Raw genomic sequence first — 20,725 nt, forward strand, 5'->3', positions numbered from 1 at the left:
CTTATATTTTCGCGCGCGTTTAAAGGCCACTAAAACTTTATCGTAAGCCTACTTGATCCCTTTTTCCCTGAAATATTTTCGCGCCGCGTCTGGAGGCCGCAAAAATTTAAGCGAAGTCGAATGTTCAATTCCGAACTTCCGTGTTGTTCACCCTGTTCGCATTTTCTGGCAGTGCCTTTACCATGCATGCTTTTTTAATCTTATCTACATGCGATACTCTTATTTCGTCACCTCTCTGTAGTTTTACGTTTTTGTTAATATAATCGATACCTGTAATTTCATACGGGCCCTCGTATAGCAAATCATATTTACCTTTCGATGGCTCTTTCAACACATAAACCATTTCTCCCTCCAAAAAATATCTTGAATTCAGTTTGCGGTCATAGTAATGTTTTGATCTATATTTCGCTTGAACTTGGTTCATTTCCGCGATGGTTCTCATTTCTGTCATGGTTTTAACTAATTTTTCGAATTATTCGTTTGAAGATTGGCCCTTGGGTGGTAACTTAATGCTAGACGGTGTTCTGGCTCTCTGTCCAAAAACTAGTTCGTGTGGTGAGTATCCCGTGCTCTGATGGTCCGTGGTGTTGTATGAGTGCATACACATTGGTAAATGTTCGTCCCAGTGATCATTTTTCTCTACGTAGGCCTTGATATAAGAGTGTGATGCATGCGTTCGATGGCAACGTTTGTTTGTGGGTGGAAAGCTGTGCTGCCTATTTTGTCTATTTTAAACAACCTTGCGAACTCGTCCATGCTTTTGTTCATAAAGTGAGTGCCTCGGTCCAATAATAAATGCTCTAGCGGCCCGAAGTACGCTATAAATTTATCTGTAATCGTTTATACCGTTTCTTTGGCCGTTGCCCTTTTTATTGGTGCGAGGACGATAAATTTTGTTAGCCAGTCTTGCATAGACAATATGTGTGTGTACTGATTTGCTGAGAATTTACTGATGGGCCCGTAGAAGTCTATAGAAATTTTTTCGAACGGTCTACTTGGTGTGTCAGTGATAAGCATAGCTTGTTTTGTTTTGATTCGGACGAGTTTTTTCGTTTGGCATGACGTGCATCCCAGGATGACTTGTCTTACATCTGGGCGCATATTCCTCCAGTAATAGTCTTTGGCGATCCTGTTATATGTTTTATTCATTTCCCTATGCCCGCCTATTGCCACTTCGTGGTATTCTCTAATAATTTTAAATCTTTGATCTGCTGGTGGGATTACTAGAGTATTCGTATAGAGTACTGCTGCTAGTCTAATGTCTTTGAATGTTTCCTCAAAGGTATCGGCAAAGTATCCCCACTGGGTTAGATTGAGAATCGCTAGGTCTCTAATGATGCCAATCGTTTTTATCTCATTTGCTACTATCACCTTTTTAAGGGCCTTAATGCATTTTTTAATGTTTGATTTAAGCGCTGCTTCTTCGAAATACTGCTTTACATACATGTGCATGATTTTGCGTAGAATTGCGTAGAATTGTCCGTAATTCCTTAGCCAAGATATCTAGATCGTATAACCATATAAGACTGTGGAACAAACATTTCCCGAGTGAGTCTGATGGTATTTCCGATATTTTTCCCAGGGTACAATCAGGCTGTGCGCATTCTAAGGTTTTTCTTTGCGTTTTGTCTTTTAAATATTCTAGCCACTTATCTTGGGGTGGAACTTTATTGGACTGCTCATTGCATTGATTGTGTGCCGTATTTTCATTTTCCTATGACTGAGCCATATTCTCCCCGTTATGGGCGTTTTTGTTTACTTTTTCTCTTGTGTGTAGCGCTGCTTCGTCTGTCGTTATAGTCTCGCTAGGTTCCCACATATCTATCCTTATTCCCGTTCTGCCTTCTACATCTCGCTTTTTAATGTCAATCATTACCAGAGCCCGTAATTTATCGGACCTTTCCTCTAATAAATCATGTATGTTCTGCTCTTCTCGTTTACCTGTTGAAAATTCTTGCGCTTGTTTTATACTTTCTTCTTTATCTCCTATACCAGTTCCCTGTTTTTTTGTAACTAATTTTTGATTTTTATTTGTAACGCTAGGTAATAGTGTGTCACAATTAGCCATTATTATTTCTTTTGACGGATTCGTCATCAGCTCTGTAGTTGAGAAGCACTGTTTCTGTCTATGCAAAGTGTCAAGTTGTTGTTTACGTGCTTTTCGTAATTTTTCTTTTTGCTGTTATATTTCTGGCGTGCTTGTAGCAGTTATTCCTTTTCGAAAGCCCAGTTCTTTCTTAATGTAGCCTAATTTTCTGTCTGCTGGCCCCTGTGAAATAAATTCCCCTTTCTCTGTAACATCGCGTATTTTCAACTCGTTTTGATTCCGTAGTGCTTGCGGCAGCGGCGAATACCTTTCGCTAGGCTCCTCTGATTCGGAGTCCGCATCACCGTTTTCTTGACCTTCCGTTCCCATATCTAAATTTTTTTCAATATTTTCACCCTGATATCGTTTCTTTTCTGTATTAGGACGTTCGAGTTTTCTGAGTTGGTGCAGCGGATTCTTATTTTCTTCGGATTACCTTGAATTTTAAGAGTTGCCCGTATTTTATATATGCGCGCCGGTGGTCCGCTGCTATCGGCCAGTTCTTCATTCTCTTGTTCGTCCGCTAGCTAATATAGCTCTTGGCGTGGCCGTTCGGGATTCACTTCCCCTTCTTGTAATACTGGGTTTCGTGATAATGCGTCGGGTGGTCTGTTGTTTACGCCTGGGCGGTATATGACTTCGAACTCATACCCTCTTAATTCCGCTTTGAGCCTATTGAAACGGATGTCTGGTTTTTTAGATGGATGTAAGTGTTTAAGCGGCTCGTGGTCTGTAACTACCGTAAATTTTCGTCCGTATAGGTATGGCCTAAATTGCTCTTTTGCGAATGCAATTGCCAAAAGTTCTTTGTCGTACGTCGGGTAGCGGAGTTCGCTCCCTTTGAGACAGCGAGACGCGTACTCGCACGGTCTATCTTTTCCGATCTCTCCTTGACTTAAAATTGCTCCAATTGCGTAATCCGATGCATCCGTCGTAACGATAAAAGGTTTTTCTAAATCTGGGGCGATGAGTACACGTCCGCTGTACAATGTATCCACAAGAGTTTTAAATGCCTGCTCCTGCTGATTGCCCCATTCGAATTTCGTGCCCGTTTTAAAGAGATTTGATAGAGGTTGGGCAATTCGTGCATAATTTTTGATGAATCGTCTGTAATAGCCTACGAATCCTAGAAATTATTTTATCTTTTTTGCATTTGTTGGTTGAGGGTAATTTCTAGCTGCCTCAAGTTTCTTTGGGTCAGTCATTATCTGTCCGTTGCCTATGATGTGACCGAGCACTTTCACTTCTTTTTTCAAGAATTGACATTTCTTGGGCTCTATCGTGAGGTTTGCGGCTGCGAGCCGTTTTAGCAATTTCGTAAATCGTTTTCCATGTTCCTCAAGGTCAGGGGCAAATACCATTATGTCGTCGAGATAAGCGTCTATTTCTTGGCCTTGTAATCCTGCTAGTGCTAGTGCGATAGCCCTTAGAAATGAGTTTTGTTAGTCCTTGTATCCCGTAGGCATCCTTTTGTATTGGTAGTGCTCGTCTGGGCCCGAAAATGCGGTTTTATGTGCATCATCTTCGTGTATTTCTACCTGAGAAAATCCTGATTTGAGGTCCACTACCGGTCCACTTACTCTTTTTTCACTGTTTGGCCCCGGTTGTTTTGCCACTATCCATGTATTTGAGTTATACGGGGAGGTGGAGGGTTCAATTATCCTTTGTTCGAGCATTTTTTTAATTTCGACTTTCATTTGATCCCTTATTGCTGGTGGACATCTGAATCTTTTCGCTACGATGGGTTTATCCAACGTCGTTATAATTCGGTGTTTTAACAGGTGTGTTGCCTTGAGAGGCTCACCGTCGAGGCCAAATACATAAGGGTTTGACTTGATCAGTCTTCTTACATGTTCTATTTCTTCCTTGTTGCAACCAGATGTGTCTACGAGTTGCATTATTTTGTCTACCCGTTTTTGTTTCTCTAGCTCTCCTTCGTTTTTTGTAAAAATTTAAATTTTTTCCTTGTCATCTCTTTTTTAATTATTAAATAATCTTATCATTGCTTCCCCCAAGCTTTTGACGTCGTCCCCTTAGACGTCCTCTGCGCGATTCCGGTAAATTTCCTCATATTCTAGCAGCTCTACTTCCGGAACAGGCACGTATTTTATTTCGTTACTTGTATTAATGCACTCTGCGACTATTTAACCATTAACATTCCAGACTATAAAGTTCCCGAACAATATTCCTTCCTCCATTTCTTGGAGGGGTATCCAGCCATTTTCTGAATTATTTTTGCTTTTTCTTATTCGCGCATAAATTATTTGCCTCGATCTCGCAGGTATTTTAAAACACTCCGGCCTTAGCAGTGGTATCTCTACGCTATCCAATTTAATCGTATTCTCAGTGGCACTTATCTGGCCCTAGTATCGCTTAATAATATCCCACCCTGTGATTCCTTCCGCATCAATTGGGAAGTCATGGGGGACTACATGTAATGTGCACTCTAATCCGTGCAACTGGGCCTGTACTGTGCCCAACGTTTTGCGTGCTCCATGAGTCACGCCGATAATAGCTACTCGATACCTACTGTCTATTAGCATGTCTGTGCTTAGAAGATTAACCTTTACAATCGAAATCTCTGCGCCTGTATCCGCATAAAAAGTCGCCTTTCCATTCTTTAACTGTGGTCCCTGTAACTGGACCGATGGTGGCCTATGCCCTGTTCTCGCGAGTTTTATAGTTATCTTGGGAAGCTGCTCTATTTCTTCGTCACGCTCTGAAAGCTTGGGTTCATCATTATCTACATGTGTGCCCAGCGCCTTTGTCCGATTACTCTTCTTGCGGGCTCTCCTGCCTTTTCTTCTGCGTTTACCGCTCCATTGTATCGGAGTATTGTCCTGCTCTGCCGTATCACTTTCTTTTTTTTTTTTTCACTGTGTAAGTACTCGGACTGTCGTTGTGCGTCTTCTTCTCTACTATCTCTTTCTCCGCCTTTTGCGGCCTCTCTCTTACACATTTTTCCTTACCGGACACACTTTTCACTATCTCTTTCTCTAGTTGATGCCCGACGTTTGGGGAGCACGCCGAACATCTTGCGAGTTTAAAGCTGCTGGTACGTCCCTCCTATTGTCAGGACCGTCTGCGTTGTTTTCTCGATGCTGTGGGCCCCTATCCCGTGGCGGCTCTTGCCTAATTGGGTCTCTATTATAGCCGTCCCTACTGTCTTGATTTTTATAGTTGTTTCCATAACGGTTGAATGGTTCCCTGTTGTTGTTATTATACTGGTCACTGTAGCTGCAGTTGGTGTAATTATTGCTCCCTGTAGGGTTGTAGTTATTATACCTGTTATTGTAATTATTCCTGTCATCGTAGTTGTTATTTCTATTACTGTAATTGTTATTTCTGTTATTGTAGTTATTATTCCTATAATTGTAATTATTTTTCCTGTTATATTGTTCCGCTGGGCCATTATTATAGCCCCTGTTGTAATTATTGTAGTTATTGTTATTAAAGTTATCATTTTTACCCCTATAATCATAGGCATTTCTGTTGGTATGGGAATTATTCACGGATTGGTTATTTTCCTCGTTTCGCCGTCTTTCCTCTTCCTCTATATCTTGCATACGTAAACGACAGTCTTTCGCATAGTGTCCTGGTCTCTGACAATAGCTGCAATTTCCTTTTAACTCTCTTCCGTTGTCTCGCGAAGTTTTTCTGTCATTGATTACTGCTAGTAATTTTCAGCATTCCTCGACTGAATGCCCGGTTCGGCCGTCGCAATATATACAGCGTTTTACGTTTGCTGCCATCCCTTGTGCCCCGTTAGTGGTTTCTGTTGTGCTATCTTTTTTACTTGCTAGGTTTACTAGTGGCCCTCGCTCGGTTGTTGCCTTATTGTATGCAGGCAGTGCACTTACTGGTATTGCGTGCCGTAGACTGAGGTCACTCTCTATTTTGAATGCCTCTATGATTGCTTCACAGAGAGTCCTCGGATTTAAGCTTGTGATTTTGCACCTGTATGTTGGGTGCAACCCATATGTAAATTGTTTGACAGCTTCTGCCTCCACGCCTTCCTTCAGGACCTGCTTTTGAATCGGCAGTAAGCTTGGATTCGAATCGTGCAGCATTGTGAGCCTGTTATATAATCGTTGTACCCTTCCGCCGTAATCTTCTATCGATTCCAAATTTTGCTGTCTAATTATCTTCAATTGTGCCATTAAAGTGTCCAAATTATTTATACTCCCATATCTGTTCAAAAATTCCCCAAGAAATTCCTGAACCGTGCCGAATAAAGCCAATCTAGGCGCGAAATGCTCAGCTGCTTTTCCCTTTAGTCTGCTTGCAATGGTTCCAAGGAAAAATAATTCATATCCTGGACCGATCATTTAAGCAGTCATTCTTACCATTCTTTCGAATAGCGGCAGATTGATTGGGTCGCCGTCGAAGAACACGATGCTATTTGCTATGTGGCTGAGCGTGGGCAGAATGTTTTGTTGTAAATTCTGCGATCTGCGTGGATGGTTATTATTACCTGTTGCTTGCATATTTTTTGTATATAGGCCCATGGTTGGTGCTGTATTGTCCCTATCCCTATGTTCATTAAAATCGGTCCAGTTTGTGTAATTATTAGTCAACGGTGGTTCTGCTACCATAGAAACGAATTCCTTTATTTTTTCAGGTTCTTTGTTCATATCTCTTAATCCGTCCCACAGCTGTTGAGCATGTAAGTCTCTCGTCCCGGAGTTTCTTGTGCCTTGAAATTCGTAACGGGATGTAACGTGAATCGGCCGCTCTTGTTTCTTTGGCATGCTCCATAGTGTTGATAACATATTTGTTTTTTTTTTTTCAAGTTGCACGTATTTCTTTAGTTTCTCTTAAGCTTCACTCGATGACTCGTTCGCCAGAGAGAGAATTCATTTCTTTATTTATACGTCCTGTGTTTGCGTTTGTGTCACACAATATATCCCTTTGATCCCTTATCGTCGGTGACGGATTTCGGCTGGTCTCTGTGTTTGACTCATGTGGCACGTTCACTTCCTCCGCTCTTTTTAGTTTTGCTTTTATCTTTGAAAATAAACTCATGACTATCGCTTTTTTTTCTTCGTCCAGGGCGTCTAGTTTCTCTCACCCCTCGGGTTCCAGCTCCAATTCCAACATTTGTTACGTCATAATTTCCTTTTTTTGTTAACTATTGGGCTCTGGCCTGTACAAGCCTGCCGTCATATTATTACTTGGGCCTTCGCTATCACTCTCTGACTCATGGATAATGTCGCGTAGATGAATCATTTATTTCCTTTTATTTTATTTTTCTTTTTTTTTGCTCTTTTATATATGTATTTCTATGTGTCGTATCCCCTTTTTTGGTTCTGATAAGGTGTATTTATTCTCCTAGCAACGGAGCTGCGTTTAATTACCTGTGTCGCAGCTTAACAATATTCGGGTGGAAAGAGTAGTGACAGGCGAGATAAGAAAATAAAAGAGTAGCGTTCGTCTTTCACTAGCTCTCTTTAATTTTGTGCCCTTTCTTTGTTTAGTGATAAATAGGGAGAAATATTATTTTGGGAATATCTGTGGTCTGTTTTTGTTAATAAGAATTATAATAATGAAATTAGTGGTATATACGGGTGCGGGTTATTATTATTATATTATTATTTTAGAATATTTCCTATATCTGTGGAAGCCTACTTATAAATTCCCTCTGTTTTATGTTTGATATGCCCAAATTTTTCTAATCTGCTGTTTATTTAAGTCTGTTGTCTCACACGATTTCTCTTTGGGTTCTAAGAGTGAAAAAAACGCCAAATACGGGGAGCGGACGTAATAATAAATATAAATCCAGAAAAAAAAATTTTCTACGACCTTATTTTCGCCTATTAAGTGTCTTTCCTCTTTTTCCCGGGGAGTAAGGTATAAAATTAATTTTATTATAAATGGACTTACGTTGTCGTTGATATGCACACCAGTAAAAATAAGATTTTGAAAATCATCTCTATTCAGCGCTCGCCGCTTGTCTCCTTGATCCTTGATCCTGAGATTATCAGCAGTTGGTGTCCTAGTCCTGTTTTCCTGCGGGTTGATGTCACCGTCGCTTGCAGAATATTACTGCCCCTGTCCTTTTTGATTGGCTTCTCGGCTCCTCGATTTTTAATCGTTGTATTCTCGCAGCACTGCACTATGTGTGCTTCTCGGCGTGCAAAAAAAATTTTGACTCTTACCAAACCCCACACTTAGCACCAAAACTGTTACGTGGGAAAATCGAAAGGTAAGGAGGTGCTTCGCGAGAACGATTAAAAACCTTGGAACGTTAAAGACTTTTATTTAAGATACTTATTTATAAGGCAAAGACGCGTGTCTGTTCCCGATTAATTGCCCGATCTCTCCGAGTGTTCTCTTCGTTTTCCCTGTCTGTCCAAGTCTTCTCTTCGTTCTCCCGATTTTGAAGCTTGCTGGGCCTTCTATTGCCTCGTTCCCCTCCCGTCTGTACCCTCTTGATAAGGTAGCTTCGTAGTCACCAGGGGGAGTTAGTATGATATGCATAGCATATCGTACGTAACAATATCAACTGTATAAGTCCAGACATTTAGCCAGACAATATGCCAGTTATATAGCTAGACATTTAGCCACATTTTAAGCCGTACATTTAGCTGTTCATTCAGCCTCACATTGAGCCATACTTTGTACTATACCTTAAATTATACTTTAAGCCATACATTTAGCCATATTTTGAGACATACGTTAAGCCATACGTTCAGCCATACATCGTGTCATACTTAGAGTTATTCTTTTAGCCATTCTGTTGTAGACATAGTTTGAGCCATACTTTAAGCCATACTTTTAGCAGTACGTTCAGCCACCATTGAGCCATACATTGTGTTAAACGATGAGCTATACTTGAAGCCATACATTAAGTCAGACATTGTGCCATAGTGTGAGCCATACATTCAGCTAGACACTGAGCCATACATTCAGAGAGACATTAAACTATACTTCAATCCATACTTTAAGCCATGGCTTTAGCAGTTCTTTAAGCCACTCTCATAGCATTACATTTTGTATAAAACATCACGGTGAAAAAAATTCAAAAATACACTAACAAAGCTAATTGACATTCGGATCCCGATGCCAAAACTCACAGATACTGCAGCAAAAAAAGTATTTTCATGTAGAAATAACCAAGACCTTTAAATATCTATCTTGAGGAACAACTAAATTTTTTTAAAAAATTGTTTAAAAAAATTGTAAAGTAAAAAAAATTGTTTTTTTTTTTTTTTAATTGCGGAAAAATAATAGATCGTACGAAAAAAAAATTTGCATGTAAAATGTAACTGTTGAAAAGATCCATAGGAAAAAAAGAATGTAAAAGTTATTCCATACATTTAAAAAGTTAAATCGAACCAGTTTTTCAAATACGTTTTTAAATTATACAATTTGCGAAAGTCAAAAGAATAAGAATTACAGTTGATAAAGTAATTTTTTTAAGAAGAGAATGCAATCAAAGTTATTAGTGTAATTTGTTTTAAAAAAAATAAAAGCCATTTTGTGGAAGCATCTTTGTTGTAAGCAAATGACTTTTTGCAATAACTATTTATTATCCTGACTTAAAATTCGAAGCATTTAATAATGCCATCAAGATAGAAAATTATTATGTGTATTGAAAATGTTTGATTGAATTGTTGTTACCAATCAAAAAAAATCCGATTTTTAGTAGTTTTTTAACTTTACGGACAAACGAAATGACATATTGCAATTAATTTTTTGTTTTGTAGGTCTTTTTAAGGAGGCTTGGGCGTTTGGTGTCGTATCTATTGAGGGACCCCTGTGGGGTACTTGTCATACAAATGATTCTTTGTAATATTTTTTTTATAATCATTTTGATTATTCACATGTGTGAACAAAATAGCAATAATACGCGGAAAAGTCATTGGGAAAATCGATATTAAAAAATTTATTAGTTTTCCCGAGGTACCTTGTGTAAAGATGACGGCCCTGCCACGATAAAGCTGACAACACTGTACTCTCTTGCTCTCATCTGCTATTATATACCTATACTTGTGTTAGACTTAAATTTTCATGCTTGTATGTTTATGAATGTACAGTGCATGCGCACTTACAGTACCTGGACAAAACAGTTTTCATGCTCGATGTTTTCCTCACTATTTTCTCAAAATTTAACGGGTTGATCCTATTCTTTTTTTTAAATAATAGATTCTTTATACTTTCAAGTACATGTACCAATTAAATGTGTGGGCCCACAGCTTTTTATTGCGGTACGGTAGTTTATTGAATTTCAGGTTCCGTAAGATTGCGTGTTAAAATGACGAATTTTCACAAGCGATTTTCTCGAAAATAAATGTGTTGACCTACCTATTTCGTTTTCCTAAAAAAATCTAGCAAACTTTATCTATATAATCTCTGAATTTCAGACCTAGCCAGCATTTAATTCAAAATCGCCCAAGCCTCCTTAAGAGCTAAATCTGACATGTTAACTAATTTTTCGTACGATCCTGTGGTACTCTTTAAAAAAAAAAAAAACAACAACAATTTTTTTTACTTGACAAATTTTTTTAACAATGTTTCAAAAAATTCTCGCTGTTTCTGAAGACAAATATTTTAAAGTCTTGGTGACTTCTACATTAAAATATTTTTTTGCTGCAGGATTTGTGAGTTTTCACGTAAATCCTTGATGTTTTACTCTAAAATGTTTATGGCATAAAACAGCTTTTTTTTATAAAAAAAAAAAAACCACTTCTTGATTCTTACATGACTATTTCATGAAAATGTTCCGCCATAAAAAGTATTTTATAATTTAATGCCCAATGTTTTTGACCTGCCATTTTCAACTTAGAAATCTTTATACTATAACCTATAATATTTTGTAAACAACGGCTCACAACTTTCGATATTAGTGATAAAAACAATTTTTTGTGATACTCCTTTTTAGGTAAAAGAGATGTACTTTATACAATAATATTCACTATTTTGCCTTAACCATTTTTTATGTCTAATTTCTGACATTCTTATTGTGATTAGGTACTACTGAAAATCCTTTTTGCAAGAAGTAATGTGTGTGTAAACTAAATATTTTTCAAATTGTAGTTGATAAATTTTTACTTGCTATAAGAAAATTTTATAAGCTGACGTGAAAAAACTTTATAACAGAGAAAATAATCGGTATGTATTGCCTGCTTTTGCAAAATATCTTGAAAATTTGCTAATAGAAATTTTTAACTTTTAATTTTACAAAATTTTTAGTTTACTAAAAGTTTAGAGGTCATGCCCTATTTTTCTTCATGCAGTAGCAATTCTTTTTCATTCACATTGAATCAAACTATGAAGTACGTCAAACACTCAAAGTGAGATAAAAAACTAAATGTAGGACAAGATTCTCATTTAATTTTTTAAAGTATCTCTTTTTATTGCCACTTTATCATGCTGGATCATGTAAGATCACATTCTTCTGCAAAACCCTTTCAAAAGCTTCAAATATTATGTATGTTACATTTTTCTACATATCAAGTGATAATATACTTAAAATGCGGGAAATTTTTTATTTTTTATCTCCAAAATTGAGTAATACTACTTATTTAGTGAGACAAAAATTAGTTAATACTCAAAGAAAATGCAGATGCTTCCTACCTGGAATGTCTGTGTGGACCGTTTTCTTGACTATTTCTCATTGACGCAGGCTGTAAGCTCAAACGTCGAGTAAGGGGAAAACGACCCATCATTATATTCTGAAAAATCAAATTTTAAGTTTAGCTTCTTCAGAGAAAAAAATTTATTTTTTTTTATGAAAAAATAATCAGTGGTAGTTAACAAATAGCTTGATTTGAAAAGTTGAGTCTTATTTGAGATTTGAAAAAGTAATTGGGGAAAAATGAAGTAGCAAAAGTTGGTGAACTTATTCAAAGTTAGTTGACGTTTATAGTGTTAATAACTCCTTTATCAATTTTTTCATTGCATACGTGTGGTAAAGTACTATCAAACTATTGACAGTAAGACATTCATCGTTTGTTTCAAATAAAAAGTATTCCGTAAATTAAAAAAAAATGTCTTTGTAATGTTGTGACTAAGTAAGAGTATAATTTTTTTTATTACAATTTAGAAAATTCATTCTTAAAATGTTTTCTAAGTATGTGCTGTTTCTAAAAATATTAACAACACAAATTTTCTCCCTACTTTCGAAATTGTTGTGACCTTCAAACATTCACCAGGGTTTACCATGGCATGCTGTTGGTAGAGAAAATAACGTTTACCACTAACGATGTAGTCTAAAAGTTCCGTGGGTAATGCAGTACTCACCCTCTTGTACCATGATCATGCCAGTAGAGATATGAAACAGTGAGAAACTACTATTGCAATTTTGTAGTTAGAAAAATAAGAACTCTCCAGAACTAGAATTTATTCTAACTTGAACAAAAAATATGAATTTATATGGGTGCGTCATATAATTTTGTGTTCTTGGGGAAAAAAGCCAGCCTTCTTACGTAAAATTCCCACGTATTGTCAGTGGTGCAAGAAATATATTTTTATTAAAACATTTATACATTGTTTGCCATATCTATATACAATAACTCAACATTAATTTATTTTATTTTAAGTTTTATTTTTTAGAATAAGTTAGACTAAATAAGAAAAAAAAGATATAAAGCTTGTCATTAGAAACTATTCTGCCTTTTTAAAATAAGGAATAGAACATCTAGTTTTCTGATATCAAGTATTATAGCTTAATAAATTCAACCTTTAAAAGGTGTAAGTAAGATTTACTTTACTGGAAAGGTTTCATACCTACTCAATTTTTTTGCCCTGACAAAAAAAACTATATTTTATGCTTGAAATCTTCTGTTTGCGCTGGTGTACAGAGGTTACAGTTTACACGACATAATAACTATGTCATACTTGATTTAAAAATATTGTACATCTTAAAACTTCTCTTTTTTTTCAACTTTTACAATAGAACACGGAAATTAATGCAAAAACAAATACTCTTTATCTCAAGTATCTAAGAGAACAGAAATACTATCTGTATCGACAGGCGTCCTCTGGACGTCTTTTTTCTTGCTCGTGACAATGCTTCTCTTCCACTCGACCCTTTTAGGTCCCTCACAGAGTGCTTGAGTAAGTTGTGAATCTATGGCAGACATCTTGAATCTGGAGCTCAAATCCCCAAGCTGCTTTACGGGAGCCATAAGTGATACCAAACTCTTTAATTCTCTGGAAGACAGCTTTAGCTTAATCACAGCCCCTAATTACATCTTATCAGTTCTCTCTTCAACTTTTTGATGAAGTTTATTCCACTCCATCGTAACAGGGCGAGGGAAGTTCATCCCACCCATTGTTGCTAGGCACTTGTAAGGCCCAGATAGCTGCCAAGCCAGTCAGTAGTATTAATCCAAGAGCTTTATCTCTAGGTATTTATTGTAGACTCACAGGTTCTTCCTCACTAGCTAGGATTGTTAGGTCTTGTTCAATGGTGTATTAGAAAATTAATTAGACTCTGGTGCCGATAGCTTTTTTAGGACAGAATATTTAAAACAGACAGGGACTTCTCAGACCAGCAGAAACAACTTCTTAGACCAGCAGTAGACTTTTCCTAGAAAATGACAAAAAACTGTTTTTCAGTTTCTATTTTTATTCAGCATAAAAATAATTTTATCACCATTGGAACTCGTGACAGTATGTCTTTTGTTGCTTTTTTTCGAATGTATAGATTCTTACATACTTATATTTTTTGAATAGTACCCTGAAACTGCATAAGAAGCTTTGTTGATGTTCTATCATATTTAAATAATCAATAGATACTCATTTTAACTATGTTAATATCTAGGTTTAAATAATCTATACTGTTAATTTCTCATACTTGGTGGGTACCCTACTCCATGGTCATGCCTTGCAGCAGCACCACTTTCATAGGGCGTCACCAAAGAGCACATGGCACAGCCATCCCGAAAAAATGTGTTTGAATTTAACTTACATTAAATTACTCGCCTAAATTTTAAGTAGCCAGTTGGCAGACTTTAAATGTAAAAAAATGACAAGCACTTTAAATTCAGATTGCGAATTTGTCATAAGCAATGATGAAATAAGACAAGTTGTTTCTGGTTACAACTTTTAATAAAGCTTAAAACTATGTAAATATATATACAGCATGATATGTAACGATGGCATTTCCCGAGAACCACGTGTAGAGCGATTTTTTCGGACGCGAACCCCGTTGGAATTAATTTTTTAGGGCAAATAGCTTTTAAAAGGGAGCCGATTAAAAATACGTTTCAAACTACTCCTAAATGGGGTTGGAAGGCTATAGCGCGCCCACATGAACTCGTGACGTTGCCACATAGATATATTTTCTGCCGTTACAAATACATTATAAGTTCAAATTCTCACGAAACTGAAAAATTTATTAATTCTTAGTTATTTAAACTAAATATGGATATTTCGCAATTTTAATTTCTTTCCTGATTGATCTAAATTTCTAGTTCTATTGGCTCTTATTATCGGTATCATTTAGTTTTTTATTTTCTTCCTAAATACTCTTTGGTTACTCTTTTTCAGTAAGCTCTTCTAAATTGCTCACTTCTTGAAATGTCTGTTTGTCTCTATATAAATAGTTCTGCTGACAACTACTGTATAAATTTGTACATTCCAAGCCATGTTTGCGATAACTATTACTTTGCGTATAACAATATCTTTCACTGGTGGAACTTATGGATTTTAATAATTTCTTAGTATATAAATTGAAACTATTGAATGTGAAGTTGGGCATGAGTCTACCTAATCTTTTGTGCTAGCCCCATTGCTTTTGTGTCTTGTTCTTGGGCTTGTTGTCTTTATTAGTTAATTAAATTTGTAAGTACTAATTTTTGAGTCTGAAAACAACTACTTAAAGTTTCAACACATAATTCAGTTTTTATTGAATCCAAACGAGTTTTTTTATTACTTGTAATGCGTGGATGCAAAATTTAAAAAAATTTATTTGGTTATTTTTTAGAGTCAATTATGGCACGCACCTGTTGTACTATAATTTTTTTTATTTGAGTGATATTTTATAACAATAACTATTGCTATTAAAATTTGATTCCTTATTAATATAAGTTATTAAAGATTCAAAAAAAAATTTTTTTAAGTGAGAAATCCGTTAATCTGAAAGTTATTTTGTTTTAATTGGTCTAGATTTTAGGCAGTTCAATAAAAATTAAGCTGTTATTATGTATAGATTATTGAAAACTATATATTTCTATGTTGTCAATAAGCACACACTAAACATTAGAACATGAAAAAAATGAATAAAGATTTTCATGCAAAATAAGGATAGCTTTTTTAAAAATGGTAGTACGCGAGACCATACATTTTTCAAAAAAGAAAAAAAAAATAAAGATTATGCTAATTTAAGGCATCAAATGTAAATTTTCACAAATTTTTACGTTACTTAAATTATTCTTATGCAAAAAGAAAGACTGAAAAATCAGTTTTTTTGTAATTTTCGTGGTCAATTCGAAATTATGTCCTATAACTTTAAAAAAAAATACTTTTCATCAATAGATCATTTTACTTTAAATATAATTTTTGTTTTTCATTTGAAGCCTAAACTACACTTTCTTGCTGGGCCAACCAACTTATAATTTTTTTTTTTTTTTTCTACTTTTTAATTCGTTTCAGCACTAGCTTGAATCTAAAAAGACGGTCCTTAGATTTTTCAGTGGCTCATCTCTTCCAAGATTAATTAGCACGGAAAGTTTCCCTTGGTTCCGAAAAATAATCATATGATCATGAGGTATAATTTTACTGTGTTCTTAACCTGTAAAAAAAACAAATGACAAAGTTCAAAGTCCGAGGTCCAGCATCTTGATTGATAAAATTTATTCACTACTGAATGAGAACAATCATTTTTCCAATACACTGTATCGATAAAGTTTAGGTAAAAAAAGATCATACAGTTCTGTATACTTACTGTATAAGTCCATATATTTAGCTAGACAATATGCCAGTCATGTAGCCAGACATTAAGCCATACTTTAAGCCATACATTGAGCCGTAAATTCAGCGACACATGAAGCCATACCTTGAGCCATACTTTGTGCTTTACTTTGAGCCATACTTTAAGACATACGTTTAGAAACACATTGTGTCGTACTTGGAGCACAATAGATAAAAAAATAGATGAATTATGCGCTTTTTTGTAACGGTTATTATAACCAAATCGTTATTTATAACGTTATTGCAGAAAGTGTAGGAATTTTTTTCTCACAGGAATAATGTTCTGTTGACAGAATTTTTGTATGATTCTATGAATAAATATATGTTAACTCGAAGTGGACCTTGGACTTCATACTTTGTCATTTGTTTTTTTTTATATTTATATCTTGTAACTGCCGAATGACCGTTTGAAGAAATCGTCTTATTTTGAAGGTGAATAATTTCAATTGCTGATAATCGCCCTGAAAACTCATTCATAATGATTGGGTAGTGGCGGAAGGGGGGGTGCAAAGTCAAATGGTCATTTTGTTTATTCACACATATCTTCTATCGCGTGGCAGTACACTATCAATTAGTGAGGTGCCGTCTGTTCATCTGCCTGTGTCGCGAGCAGCAGACCAAGTTGAAACCAAGCTTCAGTCTTAATGTAAGGTTTTTAATTATGTCGTCCCATTTACACAGTTTTTATACATACATTCTTATATTTTTATATCGTTATACTTTTTTTTAAACTCTACATATCCTGATTTACTTAATTAACTATAAATACAACGATTTATTTATTTACTCATTGTTAACTGTTATGATTTCAAGCTACCTGCAATCATTGATGTACCTATATGGGTGAAAGTATGGCACGAAGTATGGTTTACTGTATAGCTCAAAGTATGGCTTAAAGTATGGCTCAAACTATGGCTACAAAAGTATGGCACAATATATGACTGAATTTATGGCTTAAAGTATAGCTCAAAGAATGGCTTAAAGTATGGCGAAATGTATGGCTCAGAGTATGGCTCAAAGTATGGCTCAAAGTCTGACTCAATGTATGGCTAAATATACGGTTAAATGTACGGCTAAAAGTATGGCTAAAAGTACATCTCAAAGTACGGCACGGTGTGTGGCTAAGCGTGTGGCTTAAAGTGTAGCACAAAGTATGGCTCAAAGTATATTTCATATTGGATCAACGTGTGGCTGAATTAACGGCTGAACTTATGGCTGAATGTAAGGTTAAAAGTATGGCTCAATATCTGGCTACATGACTGGCATATTGTCGGGTTAAATGTCTGGACTTATACAGTTAATATAAAGAACTGTATGATATTTTCTCTAATTTTAGTCCACATAGTGAATTTAAAAAATAATTGTGTTCATTCAATGGTAAGATATATATTATCGAACAGTTTTCTGGACCTCGGACTTCAAACTTTATCATTTGTTTTTTTTCATACAGGTTGCGAACACGGTGAGATTGTACCCAATAATGATATCGTAAATTTTTGTAGCCAAGAAAAACTTTCCATGCTAATTCACACAAATCTTTAGTTACTTTGAAAGGTGTATTGGAAATGTGAAACAATTTTCTCACTTGGTGCGCGAATCAGAGTTGGTCACATAAGTATGCCCATATGCATATAAATGATTGCGATGTAACTGACTTAGACGATGCCTTGAGAACGTATAGATGCTCATACATAATTAAAATGCAGTGATAAAATAGTCTGTGTTCATGTTAATAATGGCGCTCTTTCTCCTTATATAGTTACAGCCAGAATTTAAAGCCGTTTTCAACCTGTGTCGCCTATTAATTTTCTTACTCTTGGCCCTCACACTGCAATCACTGCGATTAGATATTTTCACTGCAGGTACATGTTAAAACTTTGCGATTTGTTAATCTTTGGATGTGATTAAAAAGTAGTATTTCGGTCATCAGACCTTAAAAACAAAAGGTTCATGGAACTACATATAAATTGGTTGTTAGACTGTAGTATTTAAAAAATTAATTTGCAGTGCTCGTTATGTTTTTTCATTAACTTGCCTGAGTTGTGTATGTTGTTTTTCTTACCAAGGGTCTAAATGCAATTTTTTGAATCAAAGCTTCTTATGGGGCGTTCTGGGGCTAGGAGTGAGCTGGAAAAAAGTGACAGATTTAAAATGACCCGACATGCTTTTCCCACTATGCTCAGTACCGCAATAGCAGGACGTGTGTATGCATATATATAGCTGCTGCTGTGCTTCAGCTGGGGTTTAATCAGGGTATTCGATATATCGAGAGTGAGATAAAATCTGATCGGTTTTCTATAAGCTGTTGGAAGTTCACATTTTTCTTGAGAAAAAGGACTGAGAAAAAGAATTACTTTCTGATGTCCACTGGCGAGTGCTTACATTTCTGCTTACTTTTGAAGTCATCTAGAGTTGAAGTAGTCATTTAACGTAATAGGTATGACATGCAGTTTAATGGTTTTGCTCAGATTTCATCCACCTGCTTTCAGCAATTTGCACATTATCTATATTGACTTGCAAGTGTCCATTGGCGTCATGCAGCGGGTTATCAACGATCCTCTGTTTTTTTCTATCACGTGATCTGTGTCCATTTCATCGTTTGATTTTCTAATATACCATTTAAGATAACCAATGAAAGCAGAGAGTTGTTCTTTGGAACAAAAAAGTCAAAGCAATTTTGGAATTAGAGATGCGAGAATTCTGGTATTGCCAGAGGCAGTGCTGTGCGTGTGAGTGTCAATCAAGCTTAAGAGACTTGACTTTATTTAAGAGTTCTTCAGCTGCAAGTACAAGCAGTTGACCCACGTCTAGGATTTGTCAAGGCAGGCGGGTTTGTCACCCTGTTTTCTCGCACACACCGCTGCACAGAGCTTAGGCATGTTGCTAACGATAGATCAATTGGGTATTCGCCAGCAAGAGTTGTTTGGTAGAGTTTCTCGAGCGTACGAGAATTTACTTAAGCTCAGACAGAACAACGTTACGTGACAAGCTATAGAAAATCGCCTCGACCAGTTACGCGGTAACTGGAATGAGCTTCTTCAGAATCACTTCCGGATTCTGGTATTGTGCACGAGAGATACAGCAGAGAATGATTATTTTAATTTAGATTGCTATGGTCTTGCGTAGAAAAGTTACTTGAAATCAGCTTCAGGTATGTCTATGGTGCTACAAAAGCTACCTACAGAGCCAGTGCCGCAACCTTCTACAATGGCTGTTCCTGTATTGCCGAGAAGTTTGCCTGCAGTACCGGTACCTACATTTTTGGGCCACTTCTGCAACTGGCACGAATTTAAAGACTTGTTTTCAGCCATTGTGTTACGCAAGTCTCGCATAAGCAATGCTGAGAAGTTGCAACAGCTGAAAACTCACGTACAGGATGAGGCTGCCAAGATGTTGCAAACCATGCAAGTAAAAGATGCCAATTTTAAGGTCGCATGGAGGATACTTAAGGATTACTACACCAACACGAGACGCCGGGTAGCAGCAATAACTCGTGATCTTCCCTCAGTGCCAGCTGTAACGTTGGAATCAGCAAACGAGCTTAAGGCATTTCTCAGTGGCACTGTGAATGCCTTAGCCGTGCTCAAGCAACTTAATCAACCCACAGATTGATGGGACGACCTGGTGGTCGCTCTTACTGTCCGGAAGCTCGATGCTTGAGCTTTTAAACAGTGGGAATCTTCGATCAGCAACACCACTGAGCCACCCATATTTGCTAAGCTTAAGCTCTTTCTTGAGCAACGTATCTCAATGATCGAGATTGTCATATCTTCGACAGATAAGCACAACCACAAGAAGGACAAGGGAGCTAGCAGCTCAACCTTCCCGCATACTACTATCACGGAGAAGTACCGCTTACACCAAGGCGAACACTTCATCTTACGCTGCGTCGAATTCAAGGCTAAAGGACCGCAAGAACGTAAACAAATAGTTGAAGCAAAGGGCCTTTGTTAAAATTGCCTTGGGGCACACAAACTCGATAACTGCAAATCTTTCAAGAGATGCCAAACTTGCAATGGCAAACATCATTCAATGCTGCATGATAATCTTTAAACTGCAACGCACCTCAAAACTTTAGTTTGGCCTGCAGCTCTCGCTAAAAATAATCGTTTATCCTGCAACTGGAGTGCATATTCAGGTTACATTACACTTTAACCTACTGCTCTGGTAAAAACGCAAGGTCCTGATGGACGTAGGCACGTAGTACGTGCTATGCTTGATAATGGCTCACAGCAATCTTTCGTTGCAAAAAGCTTGTTTAAAAGGCTTGAACTACCATACCAATCAACAAATTGCGACATCACTGGTGTTGGCATCGCCAAGTGTCCGTAAGTGCATGGACAAGCTTGATTTACCATTACATCTATCATTAGCGAGAGCGCGACGCTCACTTTCAACGCACTGATTGTCTCGCTTGTCAGTAATTATAGACCTGGAGTGCACCAGCAGTTGAACGGCTGAAGATACCTGCAAGATATGAATTTGTTTGACAACTTTCGGAAAAGCCCGTCGGAAATCGAAATCTTGCTAGATGCCGACGTACTTCTTTGAATGTTACAAGAAGGCCTACACATCGGTATGCCAAGGACACTTATGGTACAGTGTACCATTTTTGGCTGGATGCTATCTGGTCCATTGCATCTTCAAACAGTAGTGCCATCATTGCAAGAATAATTGTTAGTGGTGTAAAAAGGTAAGTAAGTGAATTATTCCGACTCA

General features: G+C 36.7%; 1 protein-coding gene across 2 annotated transcripts in view; it reads right to left on the reverse strand.

Annotated features, from left to right (window-relative positions):
* The window catches only part of LOC106637927 (ras-related protein Rap-2a), a 376,543-nt gene that overhangs the window by 251,617 nt on the left and 104,201 nt on the right, over positions 1-20,725 (reverse strand). Inside the window, exons 2-3 of one of the 2 annotated variants that reach the window (XM_089597856.1) lie at positions 11,666-11,763; positions 6,112-6,114 (exon numbers count right to left, since the gene is read on the reverse strand). In XM_089597856.1, coding sequence (XP_089453982.1) covers positions 6,112-6,114; positions 11,666-11,757 — 95 coding nt within the window. In that variant the 5' untranslated portion in view covers positions 11,758-11,763. The remainder of the gene's footprint in view (positions 1-6,111; positions 6,115-11,665; positions 11,764-20,725) is intronic. The other variant, XM_014350906.2, reaches the window with a different exon arrangement.

Source organism: Copidosoma floridanum, unplaced genomic scaffold (genome assembly GCF_036245765.1).
Source record: "Copidosoma floridanum isolate Cflo_tuat_1 unplaced genomic scaffold, Cflo_Japanese_pri ptg000040l, whole genome shotgun sequence".
Lineage (NCBI taxonomy): Eukaryota > Metazoa > Arthropoda > Insecta > Hymenoptera > Encyrtidae > Copidosoma > Copidosoma floridanum.